Source organism: Dendrobium catenatum, unplaced genomic scaffold (assembly GCF_001605985.2).
Source record: "Dendrobium catenatum unplaced genomic scaffold, ASM160598v2 fragScaff_scaffold_1236, whole genome shotgun sequence".
NCBI classification, from domain to species: domain Eukaryota; kingdom Viridiplantae; phylum Streptophyta; class Magnoliopsida; order Asparagales; family Orchidaceae; genus Dendrobium; species Dendrobium catenatum.
The window spans coordinates 599387-619894 of record NW_021319698.1 but is presented as its reverse complement, the minus strand read 5'-3'; the positions used below and the strand labels follow the sequence as shown (position 1 = coordinate 619894).

Here is a 20508-nt window from a genome sequence, read left to right as displayed (position 1 = left end):
AGCTAAGGTTGATTCAAATTTGTCCCCTTAGGCAAATATTCAACCCCGGTCTGCAAGGTCCCCTTGGACGAATCAACCCATGGCTGCCGACAAGGATCTTTCTGTCAGGTTGGGTCGACTACCTCCTTTGACTAAGTAGACCAGGGACCACGATGGCCTGGGACGACGGAACCATGAGATATTGATCGGGCCCATCATCCACCATCCGCTTTAAGTGAATGATGGTGAAATTTCTTATTTAAATATCAAACTCTTTAATTCCCAAACATCCAAAACCCAAATCCAATTTCTACCAATACCCAAATCTATTGCTGCTACTATATGTCAGATAACACGTATTATATACGTATCTGATTGACGACTAGCCTTAATCGAAAGTTCTCTCTCGTGATCGGGAGGGGTAATTAACTATAGGGGCTTGCGCCTATAGGAAACCAGAACTCAGATCATAAAGTCCTCACAAAATGAGGGCGAAATCTCTGGGTAGTGTCTTATCTACAAACCCATCTGCCTTCCAAAATTTACCTCGGAACTTATTCAGTTAAAACTCCCTTGCCGAATAAAAGAAGAGTGGGCGGAGGCCAGGGTCGAATTTTCGGAGCCCACATTATCAGAACTACAACTAGAGGATCTAAGTGTTGATGTCTTGAGGGGCGAAGCAGATCAAGTGGGCACATCCACTAGTACCACACCACACACATCCACTAGTTTTGCAGCACAACAACCAAATAAAGGTATTCCATAACTTCTTATATGCTATTTCATTATATTTATATCAAATGAGCAATTAACATGATAATGATCATTCTTATTGAACATGGAAGAGAAAAGTGAGTCACATTGAAGATGATAAAAATATGACATTCACAGATACAATTGGAGATGAAGATTCCCTTGAAGACCCATTTATTGATAGGATATGATTGAATTTTATATGTTCTTTCTTAATTGTACTTTGAGAGTTTTGATAGACTAATATTTTGTGATTTTGTACTTTGGGATATGATTTTATTGCATTTATTTTCTTACTTTCCACTAATTTAACATGTCATTTAGATGTTTTTATTATATGATAGAATCTTGTTCTTATCTACCTGCTAAAATCCTTAAATTCTCATTTACGCAATTCTGCGTCCGTGAGGCTTACGCCTCAAATCGCCTCGAGGCTTATGCCTCGCCTCACGGACGAAAAATGCCTCAAGGCTTATTTACGCAATTTTAAACCTTGATACCTATAACAACTAGCCTTAATAAAAAATATTCAATCATAATCAGGTGAGGTAATTAGTGGCTTTCACTAATGGGAAATTTGAAATTAGATCATAAAATTTTCATAAGATGAGGGAAAAATTTCTAGATAGTGTCTTATCTTAAACATAATGTCTTTTGAAAATTTGACAACAACATCCCTAAAACTCTCCTAATTAGAGAGGTTGTGGTGTGAATTTTCAGAGCCCACAAAAGAGAGAGAGAGAAATAAAGAGTGTGAGATAGAAGAGAGTACAAATATGGAGAAAGAGGGAAAGAGCTAGAGTGAGAAAAGAGAAAAAGAAAGAGAGGGAGAATTAGTGATAGAGGAAGCGAGAGGGAGAGAAGAAAAGGGAGAGAGAAGAGGGAAAGAAAGAGAGGGAAAAAGGAGGGAAGAAAGAAAGAGAAAGAATAAGAGAGAGAGAGAGAGAGAGAGAGAGAGAATGAGAAGATCTTCGACAAGATCACTGGAGAAGGAAATGACAATGACTACAAATTTGCTTGCTCACAAGCTCCTTTTCTGTTTCACAAATTGCTAGTCCTGTCGATTCTTCTTCCAATAAACTCCTTACCTGTCCTTATGCACACATAAGAGATTTTGTTGATTCCTTCTTTCTAGGAGATCTCATGTTGCTTCCTCACTTCTAATTGCCAAGGGTTTAAAGAAATTGGGGAGGAGTTGGAAGTCAAGAGAGAGAGAGAGACCATGCGAGATTTTACTTGTGGAAGAAGAGGGGTGGGGGATGTGTGCATGTCTATGAGTTGGAAGCATGGGATGGGCTTGATATGGAGGGAGAGGGAGGAATGGGAGTGTTGAAGGATATTTTTATTTAATAATACTAATAGTAATAAAAATAAGATATTTTCTTTTTTTTGGCAAACTTTTCATTACTTACGCTTATCAAAGTTGCGTCGTCACCTCACATGCGGCCTAATTTTTCAATCTTTGTTGTGCAAAGACTTAGGAAATAAAGGTGTTAATTTAAGTTATTTATGTTATCCTAAAAGGTGTATGGTAGTTTGTTTCGGGAACTGGTGTCATTTGGACAATTTTGACTTTTGTTCGATGCATTATGGACAACATTTGTGGAACTTCACATAATATGCTTCTTGTTGTTTTCATCATATTTGGTTAGATTGATCTTGAAGTATTTATCATGTTCAATAGCTAATCATGAATTGAACATAAAAATTAAAAGTATATAGATTAGTTTTGTGCATTAATTGTAACCATTAATAAGTATAGTTTTTTGAATAGAAAAGTGACAACAATGAGTGAATTTATCTTATCGAAGGAAACTTTAAAAGAAATGTCATATGATCAAACATTTATGCACTATACTAGTCAAGTATAAGGTATCAACATGAGACTAATCATTTCATAATTTTATTTTATTTATTTTATTTATTTTTTAGCATATATTATTTTATCTTGGCCTCATAACATGTTATGTATGGATGTCTAAATTTTATCATAATGTAGTGGACTGTATCAAATCTGCACCACATATCATAGGGTTGAAAATCTAGGCCAAAATTTTTTTTTTCCATATAGTTCGATAGGGCCTGGGTGTAACCCTATATTATCACTATTGAGCTACTTGAGGACTAACCTTTTACCTCCACAAAGGCTCACATTTATCGCCTCACATGTATTGATCATTTTTAAACTCACAGCATTTTTATTATTGAACATTTAAATACATATATCATTCATTTTACACATGTATTGATCATTTAAGCACTATACAAGTGCAAGTTGTCCCATTTTTAAAATCTAATATTTTAATAAATAGTTTATTGTACATTTGAGCAATGATCTTAATAGTATAAACTTTAAACTTAATTGAACTTTTGGACGATTAATTTGCTTTATATATATATATATATATATATATATAATCCTAAAGAATATAGGATTTTATAAAAATAGTTCTAATCATTTTCTTGAAGTGCAAAAAATTGAGTATAAAATTTTTAGAACTTATAATTTTTTACTTTGTGAATTTTGAGTATGACATCAGAAAATAATGAGCTTGTCCCATAGTCATTTACTTATCTTAAGAGTGGGTATGTACATATAAACTTAGGTTTTAAGGAAAAACATAAACATGTAATGCCCTTGATATTGAGTTGCCTTAGATCTAACTTGGATGAGTACACCAAAAAGTTTTCTTTGTTGGATCTTATAGCCAGTAGCAATCAAATGCCTGATGAAAATGTTCATCCTTCTTGTCTAATAATGTAAAGGAGAAATTTTAGAACATAGTACTTTTTCTTTTGATTTTAGTCAATAGTGCACCGCTGAAAAAAATAAATTTAAGGTTCAAGTCACCTTATGATTGCCTGACCAAGGATGCTACGTGAACAGCTAGGTTGATTGCACGTCACTCCGAAGTTGCTTGTGCGGGCAACTTTTGTCTATATGATTCTCATCATTCTCCATCCCTCTCTTCCTCTTTCTCTCACCTCACTCTCTTTCTCTCTCTCTTTTTCCCTCTCTTTCCCTCTATTTCTCTCTTTTCACTCCTTTATCTCTATTAGTTTGCCTTGTTATGCTACTCATGATTTCTCTCTATTCCCCTCTCTCTTCACTTTTTTTTTTAACTCTCCAAATGTTTTTAAATATAAATATTTCATTTTCATATACAAAATCAATAAAATATTTTTTAAAATGTATTTGCATTCAGGTGAAACTTTTTATAATAATTTTTTAGTTTTATATACTCTGTATATTGATGAGAAATGTAACTGTAGCATGTGTATAATGACTTGGTCTTAATAGAGAATACTAGATACTTAGTGTGTCCTAAATTTCCTTATCTCGTGTCTACATACCAAAATAGGTAATCGAGCATTGCAGCAACAAGCTGTTGCATACCTAACATAAGTCAACCCAAAAACCCAATGGGACCATGGGATTCGACAGTGGCCTATCGTTTTAGTGGATTGCTTAGTAGAGGCAGCTGCTTACATATTATTCAATAACCAAATCAGTATTATGTAATGAATTATGAAATATGCTTTTTAGTATATAATAATAGTTAAAAATATATTTTGATTTAATATTCATTGATGGTTAAGCCCCTTGGATTTAGATTCTTGTTTTAGTATTTGAAATCCCTTGCATTTTGATTGGCACATACTCACCTATGCAATTCTAGACATTTCAACCTATGTTATCACTTGGGCTGTGCTATTTTCAATTTAACGATTCCTCAAGTTCAACCAAACTACAATTGGACTCCTTTTTTTACTTGAATTGACTAAAAGCTGCAGACTCTTCAAAGCACTGTTTACTATTCACACCACATAAATTTTTTATTATGAATATTGAACTTATTCACATGATGTGTTCATTGAAACAATAACATTTTGAAACACCAATTTAAATGATTGCTGTGATATATTTCAAAGCTGGATAGCACCAGCAAATTCTTACAATGAACTTGAAATTCATTCCTGACCACCGCTTTGGTTCTGTCTTTAGAAACCTTTATTAGATTCATTATATTGAAGTGCTGATCTTAGAAGCAATGCTTGCTTTGCTATGTCGCATAGAATTTTATGTGACATGAATAGAGACCTTTAATAACTAGGCTCTCTAATCATTAACTAAAATTTATATTTATGTTTGAGGTGGCATGTTGGATGAGAACCTAAGTTTTCTGCTCCTGATTTTACTATGTAGGAAAATATAACAATTTTTGGCAATACACCGATTTAATGTCTGCTTGATATTAAATAGATTTAAAAAAGAAATTAGGAGCGTCGAGTTCTGTTTCATTTACAATTATAATACATCAAATGCTGAACCAAACCGTGAGCCGCATACCATTTGTCATGACTCTCTTATATTAAAAAAATAATTTTTCAGAGTGTAATGTGATTTTTATTTCTAGAAAATCAGTGTACGATCTCACCTTATTCTCTTTTATGACTGGCAGGAAGTTGAGAAGTCATTTTCCTTTTGGGGTACCCGGGAAGGTGACCTTGTCCATCCAGCGGAGTGCATGCATCAGTTGCTTAATCATGTTCGGCATCATAAAGTTAATATTGATGGCAATGTTTGTACTGTCATGGTGACGACTCTGGTTCTTGAGGTAACAACCTTTCACCAATTTTAGTGTAAAAAAAAATTAAACCATGTTTTATGCTTTCACTCTTTTTCTACTTGTTTCACACGAAAAGTTGGAAATTTTTTCAGCAAAAGCATGAGAAAGTCAATAGCACCAAGTGACTTTGCAACCAGGGAAATGATTTCTATACTAGTTTGTTACATTTCCTAAAACATAGCGTTATTTTTTTTTAAATGATAAAATAATTGGTGGCTTGCTCCATCAAAAATTATTGGGCTTGGAAGTCGAGTTTGTATTGAAAATGTAGAATATGGATATGAGTAGATAGTTCAAACAGCTATGCATACAGGCACAAATGCACATGGATATCTGTAAATTTAGGCATGTAAATTATATATGTTATTTTACTTGGATAAATTTGCAGCCATTCATTAACTCATGCAAATGCCCAAAAAAAGAAAGCAAAAAGAAGAGTGATAGTTGTGCACTATAGGTATTGTATATTTGGAAGAACATTTGTTGAAGATAAAGAAATAACAGCTATATGCTAAGAGGTGCATAAAAATTTTTAGTATCTTATTGAAATTCTATATGCTTTTTTTTATTTAAGGGATTTCACAGTTAATGTATTCAGATTAAAGAATACTTCATACTAAAGACTAAGATATCAAGAAAAAAAATAAAGTACTTCGTGAAATTATTAATTGAAAATTTTAAGAAGAAATAACTTACAGAAGAGCAAACAAAATCTTGAAGCATATTAGAGATTTATTGAAAGAAGCTACTTGAAGCAAATCTTTTTTTTCAAATGAAATACTTTTGGAGATTTATTGAGATATTAGAGCAGTTGGTTTAGAAACATTGTTATTATAATCCTAAGATTAAGAAATTGCTAAATGCGTGGAAAACAAGCAAGTTTGTGATAGTTTTAGAAACAAAAAAAGATATGCAATATTGTCGTAATTATATAGGAATCAAACATATATATATGAATATATGATGCATGATATCAAAAAGAGAAATGAAACAAAGGGTTTGAAAAGACATGTTATTATGGGAGTAATAAATCAATACGATGTTAGAAAGATCTATTATGGAGGTAATTTTTACCGAGGTAATTTATGGAGCAATAAGAAAGTAATTAAAGGCTTTTTGTATAATTTTTATTTATCTTAAGACAATAGATTAAGTAACTTAAGAATTAATTTTGTGCATATTAAAGATAATGTGTAAAAATATATTAAAGTTTATTAAAGATATATATGGTGGATAGAATTGCATCAATGACCATCCTCAAATTCTTTTCTTTTTGTTGGTTTTTTTATCGTGAAATTGACGTCAATTAGACTAGATTAAATGATATTGAACTAATTAAGTGAATTATTATATGGTCTTAAGATTTAATTGAGTTTATTAATTGTTCAGAGTTAAATCGATAGAGATAGGACTCTTAATTCATGGGGTTATGTTTGGTACTCTTCAAATCATTATACAAATGGGGAGTAATTGAATGGCTTTAATGGGTTAAATACGAACCTGGCCCAACATAGTACTATTTATTTTCTACTCCCCCCCCCACACCCACCCACCCTTCTTACTTCTCAACCATGATCTCCACTCACATGTCTCATTTTCCCTACTTCTGTGTGCCAAAATGGCTTGCCTGCCTACTTGATCAATGCATTCTTTGACTTCCAATGCATTCTTTGACTTCCAATGCATTCATCTCACTCTTTCATGATTTGGTTCAAGGTTTCTCATAGGTGTAAGTCCCTATGGTTTATTACTTATTTTTATAACAAAAGAAAACTTTCAATTAAGACTAGTAATTAGACATACACTAAATAACCGTCGCATAACATTGATTTTAGGGTTTGATTTGGGTTTTTAGGGATTGTAATTGGCCATTATATACTTAAAGTGGATTGTAGGGAAATAATGAGGAATTCAATCAATATATCATTGTTCTATCATCCCAGGCTATTGTGGTCCCTAGTCTACTTAGTCAGAGGAGATAGTCGACTCAACCTAACCAAAGGACGCTTGTCAGCAGTCATAGTTTTCTTCATCTAAGGGTATATTATAGACTTGAGGTGAATATTTGCCTAAAAAGATAAATTTAAGTTAATATTAACTAATAGAGGCCCATCTACTCTATCAAGTATATCTTATTATTTATTACTCAAAGGTTTGAACAATATACATGTTTTTGTAATTTAGTGCTATCATTTTGCAACAAAAATCACTTTATCAGAGGACCATCATCATAATTGTTTATGTATGGTACAATTTAGCTACAAAAATCACTGGTTAGATAACACGTTCAATGTCCTTACTGGTGGGAAACTATTTGATAATTAATTTTAATGATATGCTAGACAAAATATTGACATAAGTTATTCTTCAATGTCCTTAATGGTTGCAAAGGGTATATGAATTTTGCTTTAAGTTTTAGGTGATTGATTTCATTTTAAGTATTTAAACTTTTAGTGGATATTAATTTTTTTTACCTTTTATCAAAATTTAGGCCTTAAATGAGCAACTTTAGAGTTTGAGGGTATTTTTGAAAAATTAAGCAGTCCCTTTCAGTTACATTTTTTGTCAACATGGTTATTATAGGGGTTACACCGAATTTACTTTAAATATATTTGTATTATATGAAAATTTGGAGGTATTTAAAAAGATAGATTCCCCTATGTTTGAGATTCACTTTCAACATGACAATCATTGAGGTGCTTGAGTTTTTTTTTTTATCATTTGAACTTTGCCAACTCTATTCATCTACTAATAAAGGATCAGGGTCGACGTGAATTATTTTGTTTTAATCTGCACAACATCCTCGAACCTTAAATTTAGGAGTTTGACATATAGATCGGAGCACATGCAAATGCATTTATTTTAAAAGGAAACTTTAGTTTGACTTGCTTTTAACTTAACATTTTTGTATGTTCTGTCAAACATTTAACACTCATCAAAGCCTATGCTTGAAATTTAAACCTCTTTTTAAATGAAGTGCGTTTGTTTTTCAGTGCTTTTGCATCATGCACTTATGCGTTATTCAATGCATTTACATAGTGCATTCACATATTTTGATTGTGTGGGCGCACTTTTGAGTGCATTCATATGATGCACTTGCATGTTTTTTTAGTGTATTTGTATAACATATTTGCACACTTTTCAGAGAGAGGAACTTTACAATCTTTTATAATTTTCTAGTTCATACAGGATTATCTCTTGGCACACACATGACTTGAAAAATACTGAATTTGACTGTTATTCAGTTTCACGATTCTTGTGCATAAATTGAGGCCTGCATCAAAATTTATACAAGTAGTGAAGTTTCATAAAATTTAATTTTAGCATTTATATTTTTTCATACAATTTAAAGAATTTTAATTGATTGCTTTTTGTCCGCTTGTACGAATAAGAGTTGCGGATTCAATGGCAACGAAGAAGAAATTGGGAGGAGTATTGGGGGGGGGGCAGGGGAGGCGTACTTTTCGCATTTGTACGTTTTATAATTATTTTAATATTATTTGGGGCACACTTTTTTCATTTGTACCTTATATGAGTATTTTAATATTATTTTATAAAAAATGTGGACCACACAAAAGGATTCTTTCTCGAAAAAAAATGGAGAGAATTAGGCTCTCATTTCTCACTTGTAAGGATTCATTTCAGTTCAAGAGTTTGGGTTCTCAGGCTTTTGAGTGCAGTGGTAAGATCTTGTTTGCATAATTTGCAAGTTTCAAAGTCTCTTGAAAGTCCTATATTTTGTATTTGTCATTATCATTTTGTTCTTTTATGTTATTTATGCTACACTTTAGATGTTTAATTTTGAATATTAATTGCTTGCATTAGTATTTGTTACAAATCAGAGGTTTGAGAAGAAAAACTTGAATTTTATTATGCAATATACTCCCTATTTATAGATCTATATAAGGTGTATTAATAAGGAAACAAATAACTCTAAATAATTGCAGAATAATGAGTAATACAATCATTCCTAAATCAACAATCTAACTATGGAAGAAATTAATGTGATCAGGTGGTCTTCCCACGGATTATTGTTCATAGCCGTGGGATCCTCTTTGGAACGTGAGGCTGAGATTTAACACTCTCCCTCAAGCTGGAGAATATAGATCTGCCATTCCCAGCTTGTCAATCATTCTGATAAAGGCAGAGTTGTCCAATCCTTTGGTAAGGATGTATGCTAGTTGATCCTTTGATGACACATAATCGATACATACTAGATCACTATCTAGTTTTTCTTTAATAATTTTCTGTCCACTTCTATGTGCTTTTCTTCCAGTCCTGTTATGCTGGATTGGATTGTGGGCTATACTGATTGCTGATTTGTTGTCACGATGTATCTTCATGAGGTCATCCAACTTGATATTTAAATCTTCCAAAATTATTTTGATCCATAGTAACTCACATATTCCCAAGGGCATAGATCTATATTCTGCTTCCGCACTAGATCTTGCCACCACATTTTGTTTCTTACTTCTCCATGTAACTAGGTTCCCTCCAAGAAATGTGCAGTATCCAGAGGTAGATCTTCTATCTACTGGTGATCCTGCATATTCAACATTCGTGTATACTTTTAGGGTTATTCCGCGATCTCTCTTAAAGAGAATCCCTTTTCCTTGGTTTTCTTTAAGGTTATGCAATATCCTGTCTACCGCTTGCATGTGAACCTGTTTTAGATTCTGCATAAATTGACTGACCATGCTTACAGCAAATGTTATATCGGGTCTAATGTGAGAAAGGTAGATCAATTTTCCTACAAGTCTCTAGTAGGCCCCTTTATCTACATCTGGATCGTCTCTAGCTTCCCCAAGTTTAATATTAGATTCTACTGGTGTCGGTGCTGGTTTACAAGCTAGGTTACCTGTTTCTTTTAGAAGATCTTTAATGTATTTCTGTTGTGAGATGAAGATTCCTTTGCTGGAGTGAGTTACTTCAATTCCAAGAAAGTATTTTAGTCTACAAAATTCTTTGATGTCAAATTCCTTAGTAAGACTTTTCCTGAACCTAACTTTCTCCTCTTCGTTATTTCATGTTAAGATAATATCATCCACATATACTAATAATATTGTGACTCCCCCTGAATCTAAGTGTTTAAAGAATAATGTATGATCCCCTTGACTTTGTTTATATTCATTAAGAAGCATGAATTTTGATAATCTTTCAAACCAGGCTCTTGGTAATTGTTTGAGCCTATATAGAGCCTTTTTTAATCTGCACACCTTATTACCTTCAGATTTTTCCTTAAACCCTAGTGGTATTTCCATAAATATCTCTTCCTCTAAATCCTTATGTAGGAATGCATTTTTTACATCCAATTGTTCTAGATGTCAGTTGTACTTGGATGCTAGTGAGAGTAGTATTCTGACAGTGTTCATCTTGGCTACAGGTGCAAAGGTTTCTTGATAGTCAATGCCATATGTTTGAGTGTACCCTTATGCCACTAGTCTTGCCTTATATCTTTCTAGTGTGCCATCAGCTTTGTACTTTACGAAGAATATCCATTTGCATCCAACCGGTTTTTTCCCTGTCGGTAATTTGATGATCTCCCATATATTGTTCTTCTCTAGAGCCTGCATTTCATTTATCATGGCATTTTTTCAATTTTTATTAGATAAGGCCTCAAAAATATCTTTAGGAATATGGATATCTTCTAGTATAACCAAGAAATTTTTGTGAGGATGAGAAGTTGTTGAAGGATATAGAGTTGGTTATAGGGTATAAGGGAGGTGGTGAGCTTACCTTATTTCTAGGAGATGGTTCAAATTTTTGGATTTGCTTTGGAGTATAACCTGAATTTGTATGCCTGGAGTATACATTTCCAAATCTAATGATATCTTTGTCTTTTATTTCCATATCCTGGTTTTTAGGTGGATTGGTTTGAGGTGGTGGAGGAAGGTCAAGAGGTGTTAGTTCATCTTCCTCATCTTCAGTCTCCCCCTGAAGATGAGGCTTGAAAAAATAGAAATTTTGTTCATCAAAGGTAACGTCAAAAAAGACGAGAATTTTTCTTGTAGGAGGATGATAACACTTGTAACCTTTTTGGGTAGCTGAATAGCCAATAAATATGCATTTAAGTGCTCTTGGATCTAATTTTCCTCTATTTTGGCTGTGAATATGAATGTAGGCGGTGCACCCAAAGATTTTTTGTGTGAGGTTATGATGGGTTCAAAATTCGAGGTAAAATGATGAAAAGATTTCCATTAGAATTTTGAGTCCAATGGCTGTTGAAGGTAGTCAGTTTATGAGATAAGTTGCAGTTAGGAGAGCTTCTCCCCAATAGGATTTGAGTATATTATAGTCGAATAGGAAAGCTCGAGTGGAGGCTAAAATGTGACCATTTTTCTCTCTGCAACCCCATTTTTGTGGTCGGGTGTGAATGCAGGAGGACTCGTGGATGATCCCTTCACTTTGGAAGTAGGAGGAAAGAGTTTGGTTGAAATAGTCTTTTGCATTATCGGAGTGAAATCTTCTTATTTTCACCCCGAATTGATTTTGGATCATGGTATGAAAAATGGGAAGAATGGTGCTAACATCGGATTTATTTTTTAGGAGATAGATCCAAGAGACTCTAGTGCAATCATCAATGAATGATACAAACCATCGAGCACCAGAGATATTGAGGATTTTTTAAGGTCCCCATATATCACTGTGAATAAGGTAAAAAGGAGTGTGGAAGGAAGTTCTTTTATGTTTGGCTAACTCACAAGTTTCACAATAAAAATGTTTATTTTCTAATTTTTGAAAAAGTTGTTGATACATATGTCTTAGGACATCGAAAGATGGGTGTCCTAACCTATAATGATGAAGCCAAATGGTGGAATTCTTATCAATTAGGGATAACATAGAGTAGCTATTTTTAGGTTTGTTTAGTTCTTCCAAGTAGTACAATTTGGCTTTCTCCTTAGCAAGTACAATCTTCCTGAAATAAGCAATAGGTAGGGTTAAATAAAGCTTGACAATTATGATCTTTGGTAAGTTTTTGTATTGAGATTAGGTTTGTGGATAATTGAGGTACGCAGAGCACATTTTTTAGGGTGAGTGAGGGAGATAATGTTATATCTCCTTGGCCTGCTACCGTGGTAAGAGAACCATCAGCAGTGATGATTTTCTTGTTGCTTGGGCAAGAAGTATAGTTGATGATGTGGTTAGGTGAGTGAGTCATATGGTCTGTGGCTCTTGAGTCAATGATCCATAATTCTTTTAAATAATTTTTAGAGGTACTTAAACTAATAGAAATCGGAAACTTACCTGAGAGTGTAAGTGAGGAAGATACATTTGGTTTTTCAATGGATACCAGGAGTCGTTTCAGTTTATCAATATCTTCTTTATTGAATTCTCCAAGGTTAGGTTGTACTTCTATGGTGGGTTGGCTTGTAGTGTTGTTGGCATGCGACGTGCTCCTTATTTCAGTTTTTTTATTCCACTCCTTACTGGGGGGTTTTCCATATATTTTCCAGCACGTTTCCTTTGTGTGTCTAGATTTTTTGCAATAACAGCACCAAAGTGAGTTTTTGTCTTTGAATTTTGAAGAATCTTTACCTTTCCATGACGATTCTTTGTTCATCACCATTGCTGAGTTTTCAATGACCTTTGGTTCTAACATCACTCCTCGTCGACTTTTCTGCACGGATGAGAGAAATGGTTTCATTGAGTGAAGGCGTCTCCTCTTTATCGAAGATCTGGTCAAATTCTGTATTTAATCCTGTAAGAAAATCATAAACTTTATCTCTTTCAATAAAGTTCTTTAGGAGCGCAACATCTTCCGGACATCTGGTCTCTATGCATTTATAGTGATCAAGTTCTTGCCACATATTTTGTAGAAGGGTGTCATACTCCGTCACGGTCTTACTCCCTTGTTTTGTGCTTCCAATTTTGACTTTAATTTCAAAGATTTGAGCCGCATCATGAGCGTTGGAGAAGGTCTGGCTGACAGTATCCCATATGTCCTTTTTTAGGGTTTAGGGTTTAGGAAAGAAACATAAATGTGTCGCTAATTTTTGGAGTCATGGAATTACACAACCATGACATAATCATGGAGTCTGCTTCATCCCACACCTCGAATTTAGGATCTTCTTCTTTTTGTCCTCCTTCAAGGAGGTGGTGTATTTTCTCTTTCCCTTTCAAGTATGTCTTCATAAATTGAGACTACTTTAGGTAGTTCTTCCTATTTAGACGATATGAAGATTGCATGCTTTGGAGGTCACCTCGTCCCTAGTGCACCATCGACTCAGTTTGGTCAATGCTCTTGGAGGAATTGATTTCTGACATTATGATAGTGATTAAGACTATCTGTATAATTTTGGGTAGCAATGAAGGCTTCCAAAAAAAAATTTCTTGTTCGACAATAAAGGTCGATGATAAAGTTTTTTATTGTTTTTTTTTTGTTTTTGTTTTTGACTAAAAAAGAATTTTTTCCTGGTTTAATAAACCAAACCAGTCGAGCCTTTAAAAAAAGGCTCGGATCAGGACTAGGGCACGGGGTCTGGCTCCTCTCAGTGGAGTCTCGTTCAGCTTCGTTGCTTCATGTTCGCTCCTTCGGCTCGTTTTTGGCTGTTCGACTTTCCACCTTCGACGACTTTGGCCTTCCTCTCAGATCGGAAGTTTCGCTCCTTCGGTTCGTTCGTGGATGTTTGACTATCCTCCTTCGCCCTGTCGGATCGGAAGTTTGGATCGGGGCTTCAGCTCTGTCACAGCTTCGGTCTTCGGCGTGAGGGTAGTCGTCCGTCCCGGCTTCAGCGTGTGGGGAATCGTCCGTCCCGGCTTTGGCGTGCACGGAGTCGGCAGCGATCAAGTCTTGGATGCTCCGAGCTTTTTCTCTTCCTCCTCCGACGATCTAAAATCGTTCTTCTACGGCAATTAAGGCCGTTGGCTCTGATACCATGTTACAAATCAGAGGTTTGAGAAGAAAAATTTGATTTTTATTATGCAATCTACTCCCTATTTATAGATCTATACAAGGTGTATTGATAAGGAAACAAATAACTCTAAATAATTGCAGAATAATTAGCAATACAATCATTCCTAAATCAACAATCTAACTATGGAAGGAATTAATGCGATCTAGGTGGTCTTCCCACGGATTATTGTTCATAGCCGTGGGATCCTCTTTGGAATGTGAGGCTGAGATTTAACAGTATTTAAGTACTTAGTTTGTGTACCTATCATTCGATTAGTTGTATATTTACAAGTCTTTAGGCTCCATATTGTGTAATTTTCATGTTAAATTCAGTCAAAATTCTTGCAGTCTTCTGTGTCTCCCCCACATATAGAGAATCTGCAGGGAGTATAAGCATGCCCACTATACTAAGAAATACATTTATGGTTGATGTCATGCGGTACTATTGTCGGAATTCTCAAAAAATTCTCATCATGTCAAGAAAAGTGTGCTTGTCATATCTACACGAGAAAATGCATCAAGTAAAATACCCAGCCATGTCACCCACATGGTTGACGAGATTCCTCCTACCATACTTAAAAAATCATGTATGAGGCTCCACTCACATCATCAAACACATCACTAACTGGATCCACCTAAGGCGTCGTGAACATTGCCAACAAGTTTTCTTTTTCATGCTAAGAAAATTGTGTATGAGGTTTCACTCAACTTGTTGAACGCATTGCTAGTGAGGGCCACCGGAGCCGTTGCAAATTTCGCCAATAAGCTTCCACCCGCTATGCTAAGAAAAGCATGTACGGGGCTCCACTCGTCATGCTAAATGAATTGCGAATAGGTTTTGGGGAGTTTCCCGCCGCGTCGCGATTATTGCCGATGAGCTTTCTTATGCACCTCTTATCATCAAATTTCACACACACCCTCTGGTCTTGATTCTCCTCGTCTCTTTGCATTCTGCAGACCTACAACTCTTTGTCTTGAACTTAGTGCAGCATTTGTCAGCTTTGCAACTGGCACATCTCCACACGTAACCAGTGCCAATCCAATCAACACGTGAACTGGAGAACCTAGAATTCATCACCCTAAAACCCTTAGTCAACTTAACCGCTCAAGCACATCTAATTTTGATCTTTTTTCATGCAAAAAATCCTCAGCGCACAAATGCAATAACAAAAACTAGAAAATCTCAACAGCCATTGATCTTTGATCTGGACTTAATTTATAAACGTCTATAGAACTTTGATTTAAATGGAGTTTCAAGACCTATGCATTTGTTGAATATGTTGATCCGACCAAAGTACTCCCTCTATTGATTTTTTATCCGGGTCCACAGAGAGATTTTCTTATTGGTTTAAGTGTCGTCAGCACATACCACTCTTTGATTATGAGAGGAAAATTTAATGTTACCGTCATCCTCTTAAATAGTAGCAGCATGGGCAAAAGAAATAAATATAACAAGGTTTAAATAATAACTTTTTTTAAAAAGTGAAAATAATGCTTGTGGCCCATAATTTGATAACCTCCTCATATATTGATCTTGAATCCTGATTGAGTTTGTAAACCTTTGCGTTCATTTATTCTTTGATTCGGCCCGAGATCATTGATTTGAGTTTAGGGAGATGAATACTTGCCACCAATATTTATAAAACTTAGGTGTAACTTTGTTGTTATTAGCAAGCGGTAGTAATGCCATTGCCAAGCTTCAATGTTGCTGACATACCCGTGACCTCCAACTGAAGGTAGGTGGGGTGTTTCCCTTGGTGCTGAAATCCCCGATGAGAAAAGATAGCTCATAGGGTTGCTATCTGCTATTCTGTAACCCGCACTAAACTACAAGATAATATAAAACATTTTATGAGGGAATTTAAACAAAGATCTATTGCATTAATTTTTAAACTTACCAAAAAAGTAAACAAATAATTTTTTTTTTGTTCATAAGATGCAAACTAGATGAGGGAGATTATTCAAATATATTGGTTCTGAATCAAACATCCACATCTTGTTTTTTATTATAACAAGCTATGTACTGAACAAAATAGATCTAATTATAGAATAACTCATGAATATAAATATAAATTTATACAAATATTTTTGGTGAGGCATTGTACTTTTATTTAATTTTGGCTTGGCTCTAATATGTTTGCTTTGCTTTGAGAAGCAGCTTTGCCCTCAAACCTGATGAAAAGAAATAACAAATAGATAAAGCAAATAATTTCTTTATGTTACATTATATCCATACATTCCATAAAGATTAAAGAAATATTGTATAATGCTTTGCGTAATCTAATTCATCCCCCCAAAAGCTAAATTATGGATCCAAATAATTCAAAAAGTATTCGAGGGGCAAAAGATGTATCGCAGGCTTGCTTAGTATTTATAAATGATGTGTCAACATCAATGATAGTTTCAGTAAATTGATGAATTATATTGGTGTGTTAAAATTTGCGCAAGTATAATCTTAAATCTTCAATAATATTATGTGTGCTGATTAATTATGTCATGTCTAATTATTATGTTAGAGGCTGAACCAAACCATGAAATGTGAACCAGGGTCTCATTTTGAGCTAGAGCTAAGTGTGCGGGTCCAGCACATTGCTTCGATTCCCATATAGAATATGCTTCGAAATGTGTTTTTAATAACATTGCCTTCATGATGGGAAATGCCCTTTTTCCTCCCATTGTAAAAGAACTATGCTTGTTTATCTCAGATTCAACGCCCTTATGATTAAAGACTATGAGAAAGCCGAGAGATGGTCATCAAAGACTTCCATATCTAGCCAATATTGGGTTTGATTAAATTTCTATCTTCTAATGATATCTTTGAGACTTTAAATTTGAATTGCTCTCCATAAAGGATAAATCTGGTGGATCTACTTACTGTGGATCTGTCTAAATTGGAGCCTTTGTAATTATTTGTAATGTGGTTCTTTTAGACTGTCATTTTCAGATTCTTATTGCAGCTGCTTTGTTAAAGAGAGAATTTATTTTCTGATGCTGGATTCAACCCCTCTTTTGCTTGCAATGCTACTCTGCTATTTTTTTACATTTTCTCTTCTATTTTGTGTTTTATTATATTTTAATCCTTGCGTTTTTATTCATGTAGGGTTGGCAGCGCAAGCTTGATCCAGATTACAATGTTATGCAGACGCTTCAGACATTGTTATTCAAAGCTGACTGGGCTGAGTCTCTATTATACACGATTGAAGGGCTAATGGGTTGATTTTTAGTTTTTTTTTTTTTTCACATCAGCAAAAAATTTTGAAAGTTGTAAAAGCCGAAATAGAAGCAGATAGGATAATTCATCTCCAAGTGTCATTTTTTATTTTTTATGTTATTTTTGCAATGCTCTTTTTGGCTATCCATAGAGCCATTCTTTTTTGATGTACCATAATCTGGAAATTAAAAGCAAAGAAACCATGAAAATAGAATCAAATCATCTTCTAATAATTAAGTAACTGCTTAAGTGGTGGTTCGTTGGCCCCCAAATTGTTACAACACGAAATCAGTACTATAATGTAAAATATTATATGCTGTTTCTGCAATGCCGCACAATGTAACCAGTGTTATGCTCATTCTTTTTATCACTCTTTCTCTCAATTTGCTCTCCTTACCCACGCAGGTTTCTGTTTTCTACTCTATGCTCTATTTATTGAACTGACATTACCAACTTTCAGCCTTGAAAATTTGCTTATGGACGTACACGTATATGTAGCAGCTCTTGTTTCATCGTGAGAGCTGCTTCTCCAGTGAGGTAAATCTCAGCCGCCAGTATTCCAGTTCTCATTCTCGAGAGCTCGGTACCTTTAATATGAGCAGCCAGCTTCATATCTGCCCGGGTACTGTAAACCTACATGAAGATCTCTGTGGGCTCCAAAAATTTGGCCCCGGCCTCCCCCTTTAACAATCAGATACGTAGAGGTATGCATCTGGCATATAGTAGCAGCATGAGTTTGGGTATTGGAAGTTGGATATTTAAAATAGAAATTTTCATCATCTTGCATTTAAATCGGATGGTGGGGGAATAAATGATGGACCCAATCAAGATCTCATGGTTCCGTCGTCTCGGGTTATCGTGGTCCTTGGTCTACTTAGTCAGATGAGGTAGTCGACACAACATGACAAAAGAATTCTCGTCGGTAGCCATGAGTTACTTCGTCCAAGGATACCTTGTAGATATAAAGGGAATGTTTTTCAAGGGGATAAATTTGAATCTACCTTAGCTAATAGAGGGCTTTTTGTCCTATCAATCGTATCCTATTGATTCAAATATTAAGGATTTGGTGTCACTTAGGAGCGTATTGGCTCTAATCATAACCGCTAACTCGTGATGTCATTTGACAGCAAAATCATTCGGTTCAGAAGGTCTCGAGTCATAATTGTTTATCCTGCAGTTTCAATTGGCGACAAAATTATCGGTCAGAGAACACGTATCATGTCCTTACTGACAGGAGATTATTTGAGAATTGATTATAGTGATATTTTCGACTAGGCATTAGCTCTATGTGAGCTGAAGTAAATTTTAATTTGTCCACCCTTACAAATTGTTTCGGAGGGTAGATGGATTTTGTTTTAAGCGATTAGATGAATTATTTCAATTTTAAATGATTTTGGAACTTTGAATTCTCTGGTATTTGGGATGACATTTTGAAATATTTAGAATTAATCTTTCTGGTTGAGGTCTGCATTCAACATGATCATCATCAGGGTGTTTGGGGATCATTTTTATTTATGGATTGAACCTTATCGACTCTATTAAGCTGTCGATAGAGGATCGAGCTCGTTATTGGCCTTGCGATTTTGTTAATGAATTTTCTTTATTGGAAACCTTGAAGGCCTTATATGAACGTATAAAATAGATATTCTGGTTGACACCTTGACAATATATATGTTTGATAATTTGAGCTGTGCTGACTCCTATCTATCCATTTAGAAGGATCAGACACGAACTACATTCATTTATGGACCCGCGTAATATACCTAGACATCACGTGTGTACCAATACCACGTTCGACGGGGTTCATGCTGGTGTTTGGGGGTATTTTATAATTATTTGTTGAACATTGTCGACTTCTATTTAACTATTTAGGTGGATCGATTTCAAATTCATTGACCCGCGCAGCATCCCTAGATGTCACGTATGTGAATACATCACACTTGTTGGGGTCCATACGAGTGTTTGGGGATATTTTATAATTATTTATTGAACATTGTCGACTTCTATTAACCTGCTTAAGAAGATCTAGTTCAAATTTATTGACCCACGCATCATCCTTAGATGTTACGTGTATGAATACATCACGCTCGTTGAGGCCTACACGGGTTTTGTGATTGCACTTATCCCTTTTGTGTACCTATGTGTATACAAATTACGGTGCATGTGCGCGGACATTTTTAAAAGATTTAACGCTGGTCAGTTTTATGGGCAACTGTCAATTGAATATAACAATCTATTCAGGAACTTGTACATGCCTTATGATTGCTCCTATTCAAGTTGTGAATCTGGTGTCATAGTGTTGTACTGGTTATCTGCTTGTTTCATACGGATAGACTGTCATGTAATGTTTGTTGCTTTCTGCATATAGCTTATTGTTCACTAATGAATCTTCTGTTATAGCCCGTAGGTGTTTGCATTTACTATAATTCACTTTCATTTTGCTTGTGGGCAACATATTGGATGTACAACAAGTCTTCTACAGAAGCTCGTGGGAACTTGCATTTGTCTCATTCTTTATTCATTTTCTTGGGATCTTTGGTCCATGCAGCGTATATGTTACTACTGCAGGTAAGCAGGTAGATGCATTCAATTGAAATTGACTACAGGATACTGCATTTACTGAAGTCTTTCTATATCTAGCCACAGATGACATGTGGTGCGTACATCTGTATTCGTAGAGAACTCATATGTACTACAGATCTTCTATCCTGGATTGCATGCGAATCAGTGTGCTTGTTTCTATCTTGATGTTGATTGCTGGAGTGTTGTAAAGCAATTGTTTCATCTGCTATATGCCCATCACACCCTTGGCATTTTGATTAGCTTGAATATCTCTAAAATTCATTGAGAACTCTATGTTATTGATTAATTGTAACACATTGTTATCCTTTCAATTTGATCTTCATTTACAAGAAGGTTATTGTGTTCGTTGCATGCCGAATTCTTCTGCTTAAAGGGGACATATGTATCTACTTGCACAACATATTCATAGGTGAGTTATGTTCGCTACAACTCCCTCATTCATCTTTGTTGATGACTCA

General features: G+C 34.8%; 1 protein-coding gene across 3 annotated transcripts in view; it reads left to right on the top strand.

Moving 5' to 3' along the window:
- LOC110093708 (ABC1 family protein YPL109C, mitochondrial) overlaps positions 1 to 17795 on the top strand; it is a 57469-nt gene extending 39674 nt beyond the window's left edge. For 2 of the 3 annotated variants that reach the window (XM_028699306.1, XM_020818693.2), the window contains exons 5-6: positions 5196 to 5351; positions 17357 to 17489. In XM_028699306.1, coding sequence (XP_028555139.1) covers positions 5196 to 5351; positions 17357 to 17473 — 273 coding nt within the window. In that variant the 3' untranslated portion in view covers positions 17474 to 17489. Of the gene's footprint in view, positions 1 to 5195; positions 5352 to 17356 lie in introns of all 3 variants that reach the window. The other variant, XM_020818686.2, reaches the window with a different exon arrangement.
- Positions 17796 to 20508: the final 2713 nt, after the last annotated feature.